Source organism: Crocuta crocuta, unplaced genomic scaffold (assembly GCF_008692635.1).
Source record: "Crocuta crocuta isolate KB4526 unplaced genomic scaffold, BGI_CrCroc_1.0 scaffold619, whole genome shotgun sequence".
Lineage (NCBI taxonomy): Eukaryota > Metazoa > Chordata > Mammalia > Carnivora > Hyaenidae > Crocuta > Crocuta crocuta.
In genome coordinates, this window is record NW_027533395.1 from 5,513,665 (window position 1) to 5,519,664 (window position 6,000).

Here is a 6,000-nt window from a genome sequence, read left to right on the forward strand (position 1 = left end):
CCCAAGGCCACCCAGGGAGTATGTGGTGACACTGAGTCTGGAACTTTTGTCTGACCATGAAGCCCTTGTTCTTAAGCAAGGCTGTACTGCCTTCCTTTGCCTGATGCTTATATGTAGCAGCCCCAATCCCAGCTAATGCCTTTTATGGCCCTCCTCGATTTTAAACTCAGATGTTATATGGGAATCATCCTCATTCTATGCAAAAAATGTTGACTGAATGATGTTTGAGTAAAGATTTCACTGTGAAGTTCCAGTAGAAAAATCCCATTTGATGAGGTAACGGTAACTGATTTTTAGACCACATTCTGTTACATAGTAAATAGGAAAAAAACCTGCAAAGAAATTGACCCCAAGTTGTATCTCTTATAGGGTTTATTAGAGTCCAATTGATAGTATGATACCTTAGGGGTTTTGGGAGTAGCCACATATAACTACTCATCTCAAAGACAGGGTGGGATGCTAGGGGCCAGGTCAGCTGCCTCCTGACATTGGGTAGCCAAGGAGTCTTTGAAATTGAAAGGGATTGGCCCCTCTCCCCTCCAACACCCTGTCCTGAGAGATGTTGAGTCAACATGTTTATTCTGCGTTTAGCTGATTATGCTAGGCAGCGGCCTGGAAATAGTGATGAGCAGGAAGTACTAGTCTTCTGGACAGCTGGTGGAAAGGTAGAGGCCCAGGGGATGTGATCCCTAGACTACAGATGTGAAGAGAAAGCAGCCTGGAAGGCCGGTCACTGCTGAGCAAATGCCTGGTTGATAAATCACCTGCGGGAGTCCGGCAGCTACCTGGGATGCCTACAGGGACATGGATCCCCAGAAGGCTGCAGATGGAAGGAAGGGGTCTGTGGGCCCATTGAGGGGTGTGAATCACCTCTCCTGGACAGCACAGGAGAGAAACCAGTTGTCACATCAGGGACAAACAGCTCCCAGGGCAGAAGGATCTATTCCAGGGGCCCTGTAGTCTAGTAGCTGCACCCCCTGGTGGCCATGATATTTAGCCACCGTCAAAGTCATGAAAGGTGAGTCATGAAGACAAAGGTGAGAGGGCATTTACACAGAGGCACATGAAGGCGGCCCTTCTCCACCCCACTGTTCCATGTATTCCCGTTTCTCCATGTAACAAAGGATGGCCATAGAATGGAGTGGTGAGGATATCATGAGGGGAGTCGATTCTAGAGTCTGATTTTTATTACTGTAGCCAAGGGCGGGGTACCTAAGGTCTCTATGTTCAGTTTCCTCAGGTTTAAAATGGGAATTATCATAGTACCTACATTGTAACCTAGGTCTTTTGTTTTTGGTTTTTTTTTTTTTTTAAACTGAACAGTGTGTATTTTTTAAAAATATTTTTTAATTTATTTTTAGGAGAGAGAGAGAAAGACAGCGTGAGCAGGGGAGGGTCAGAGAGAGAGGGAGACAGACTCTGAAATAGGCTCCAGGCNTGTTTTTTTTTTTTTTTTAAACTGAACAGTGTGTATTTTTTTAAAATATTTTTTAATTTATTTTTAGGAGAGAGAGAGAAAGACAGCGTGAGCAGGGGAGGGTCAGAGAGAGAGGGAGACAGACTCTGAAATAGGCTCCAGGCTCTGAGCTGGCAGTCAGCACAGAGCCCGACGCGGGGCTCAAACCCACGAACCGTGAGATCATGACATAAGCGAAAGTCGGACGCTTAATCGACTAAGCCACCCAAGTGCCCCATAACCTAGGTCTTTTGTGATTAAATGTACTAAAAAATGCAAAGCACTGAGAAGAGTTTTTGGAATATTGTTAAACGCTACATAAATATCAACAAAGATAATGGCATGAATGAGGGCAAGGCCAGCCCTTTGCCAACAAGCTGAGATCAACAAGAGAAAACAACAAGAGATCTGTTTTCTGAGCAGGGGTTATCTGAGTGCTTTTAACCCATCAGCTCTTTGTGTCACAAGGCATGATGTGCTGGGTCCAGGAAACAATGTCTTAAACACCCTAAATTGATTTTCCTTTTTAGGCTGGGAAAATACCCGAGGGAGAGATAGCTCATCTCTAATTTTCTGGGTTTGTGCAATAAATCCATGCAGCTCCCTGAGAAGATATCTCGATCCTCTGCTCACTCATGAAAGTGGCATATGCAGGGGGAGATGAAAGAGAAGTGTTTGCCCAGATTATCAGAGATACTCAGACAGGGATAAGCCACACATCTTGGTGTTCTCACAGAAAACTTAGGGGGCTGTGTTTCATGTGTACAAACCCAGACATTGGATACAGACCCTTCACTTCAATTCAGTAGCTTCATCACTTACTAGCTGTGAGACCTAAACAAGATATGTTAACTCGCTGAAACTCAGCTGCTTTGCCTGCAAAATGAGGGCGGTAATACCCTCCCAGTGGGGTGGCTACAGGAGACAAACCTTTAAGAGAACTGAGATAGAGAGAGACAGCTAACCGTTGTGTGCTGAGTGCTCACTGCCTGTGGGGCTGGAGCCCAGGGCTGCTCTCGCTAATCGTATTCATTCTGTGTCCCTTCAGTGTTGAGCAGGTGGCCGATCTTACACTTACTAATGACCTGATCGTGAACCCCGCTGCACAAACAGGATGGTCATACATTTCCATGGTTTTCTTCTCTAGGCAGAAGACAGGTTTCACAAGGCCTAAGGACCATGTGTTCATTCACAGTCTCATCCCCCTGTGCCGAGCAACTATGCTGCGTTTGCCTGTACGGGGGTTCGCTACGCAGACAGCAGGTGTTCAGCCTGACCTCCCATGGGCTCTAGCTCTTGACTGTCAGCTCTCTGCACAAGACTCCCTCAGCATGCAGCTCCTGGAAGGGACAAGAGAGGGAATTGCCTGCACTCACTTCCACCAGAGACTTTTTGATGACTCGGCTGATGTCCCTCCTCCACTCCGGGATATCAGGGTTGTAGTCATCCAGGTTCGGAGAGAAGGACAGGCGAAGAGACCGGAATTCCTCTGAGGAGAGACAACAGTACGGTGATCACTGTAAGTCTATGAGTTTTCTCAAAAGTGTGTTGTATTTTATGTTTTATGCAAAGCCTTCCTAATGGGTCTTTTTCCTCCACACTTGCCAGAGCCTTCTGGAAGGAAAATCTGCTATCCCATTCTAAATCTGCTATGTCTCTCAGCCTTTATTTTCTAAACCAAAGCCTTAAGTCTGGCCCATGCCTCTCTCTGCAGCCTTCATTTACTGTTCCTAGCTCTTGACTGTGCACTCACGGACTCGAAAGCCATAGAATGCCCTGAATACATGGTGGGTTTCTGACGCTAAGCCTCTGCACATACTGTTTGTCCCTTCCCAGGAGCACCGTTTCCTTTTTATCGTCCACGCACAGGGTATTCAAGCTCTAGTTCGAGCACTTACTGACTGAATACTCTCCCTACTATGTTTCAAGATCCTTTTTTAGGGCTCTACTGTGCCTTGCACATATCCCCATTATGTATTCTTCTTCTTACTATTATTATTATGTGATCGCATGATTCTAATTATTATTATTGTCATTCTGTTGCTATGTTTTTGTTTGTATGGACCTTTCATTTGATGGAATTTTAAGCTCCTTAACCCAAATAATTTGTTCACTGTCTCTGTAGCCCCTGAGTTCGTCTTGGTCCTCAAGAAAGTAAGATGGGATGACCAAAGCAAGGGTCTGTTGGGGAGAATATGGGAAGCCAGAGGAGTTTGGAGAACCACAATACCAAGATGCATACTCAACACTTATGGAAAAGAGGGAGGAAGGCTTGGTGACCGCCCTGTGAGGAAGGTTCAGCAGGACCATCAGGGAGTCTCTGAGTGCACATCAGCGACAAAGGCGTGCCCTGTGTCCCGGGAATGGGTCTGCTTTAATATCCCTGTCACACTCTGTCATTAGCTGGGATCAGCACATGGGAGGTGTGGCCTTGGCCCAAGCACAGTGACGGGTATCAGAGCCCAGCCCTGGAGAACTTAGCTGAGTAAGAGCCAGGTCATGTTGCTGCCCTAAAACCTGCTAGTGGACCCACATGACATTTAGAATAAAAATTCAGCTTCTTAACCATGGCCTGCATAGCCCCACCTAACCTGGTATAGGCTTTCTCTCCTGCCTCTCGTCCACAGGCTTCCCCTGTGCTCCAGGACCCTGTTGTTCACCTGCTCCTTCCCACGTTAGCACTCCTCCACTTCCCCAGACACAGCATAGGTGGCTCCTTCTCATCATTCAGTCTCTCCCGGGAGAAGCCTTTGCCACTAGCAACCTGAGGTATCCTCCCTTCCGCTACCTCAGACACCCTTCATCATGCAACCCTCTTTGTCATCTTCATACTTCTGGCCACGTGAAGTATTATGTTCTTATTGTCTGTCTCCCACACTGAAATACTAGGTCAACAAGGACAGTGACTCTGTGCTCCTGGCCCTGTGGGATGGGACCTTGCACAAGGTAGGTTTTTCTAGTCATTTAATTAATAAATTTTTGTTCAGTAATGCATAAACTTCGCTAGAGGCTCTCTGTAATTTATGCATGTACTCCATTTCTTTCTGGTTTTAAGTATGTCCTCATGTGTCAGTGGCGGCTCAGTGACACTGGCGATGCCAATTACACATTCAGAAAACACAAGAGCCCACTTCTGCATTTCCTAACAATGCTGAAGGCTGTGAAGACTCTTAAACTATAAGGTGTGTATTATGGTGGTTAGCCTGTTCCAAAGTCTTATTTTTCAGAGCCCGTCTATTCTATGACACACTGGTCACCTATATGAATACAACCACTTCAGTGCTGATGGAGAATAATGAAATGCATCTTAATTAGCATCATGGAAACATGGAAGGCCCAATGGAGCCCTAACTTTTCACTTTAAACATGTAAGTTGATGTTTTTTAAATTTTCCCTGAACCTCTTATCAAACCATAGAAACTCAATCTATAATGGAAGGTGTTTATCTTAATAAACAGATGCAAACACAAAACCGATACAGCTCTCTCTGTAATAACTTAGCAGGCCCAGCAGCAGGGCATAGGAGTTGTACACGTCAGTTTACTCAACAACAGGAGATGCATGTAGGAGCACTGAAAAACGTAAAGAGCAGAATTGAATGAAAAAATAAATAAATAAATATATACATACATATATCCATACAGTTAAGCCTTGAACAATGTGTAAGTTAGGATGCCATCCCCCACTTGGCACCCCAAAATCGACATTTAACTTTTTGCTCCTCAGAAGTTTATTAAACTTTTTAAAAATGTTGTATTTATTTTTGAGAGATAGGGAGAGACAGAGTGTGAGCAGGGGAGAGGCAGAAACTGAGGGAGGCACAGAATCCGAAGCAGGCTCCAGGATCTGAGCTGTCAGCACAGAGCCTGACATGGGGCTCGAACTTATGAACCGTGAGATGAAGTCAGATTCTTAACCAACTGAGCCACCCAGGCACTCTGATGCTTAACTATTAATAGTGTATTGTTGACCAGGAGTCTTACTTATAACGTGAATAGTTGATTACCACATATTTTGTATGTTATGTTTCACATACGGTTTTCTTAGAATAACGTAAGCTGGAGAAAACAAAATGTTATTAAGAAAATCATGAGGAAGAGAAAATACAGTACAGTCTTGTACCATATTTATCAGAAAACTCTGTGTATAAGTAGACCTGCATAGTTTAAACCCATGTTGTTCACAGGCCAACTGTGGGGTGTGTGTGTGTGTGTGTGTGTGTGTGTGTGCTCACACACATGCATTTGTACTTGCAGCATATTTACTTTTTTTTTGTATTTAAAAGCAAACCTGTGCCCTGAAGCAAATTAAGAGAAATAATGCAAACTAGATTTTCTTTCTGATAGTCTATTCTGTGGCATTGGATAGACAATCTTTTCCCAATTTCCCAAACATAATGCTTCCTTCAGTCCGACCATGATGGCCTTAATGTTCCCCTCAGCTTAACTAAATTTAGGCAAATTTCTTCCTGACTGTAGCCTCTGACCTCCCTTTTCTTAAGAGCATTTACTTTAGAAAATTTGCCATTGTAGATTCCTTCCCAG

At 44.5% G+C, this 6,000-nt stretch overlaps 1 protein-coding gene across 1 annotated transcript in view; it reads right to left on the bottom strand.

Moving 5' to 3' along the window:
- SORCS1 (sortilin related VPS10 domain containing receptor 1) overlaps positions 1–6,000 on the bottom strand; it is a 514,658-nt gene that overhangs the window by 32,442 nt on the left and 476,216 nt on the right. Inside the window, exon 23 of the mRNA XM_077748457.1 lies at positions 2,833–2,945. Within this exon, the coding sequence (XP_077604583.1) occupies positions 2,833–2,945 (113 nt within the window). The remainder of the gene's footprint in view (positions 1–2,832; positions 2,946–6,000) is intronic.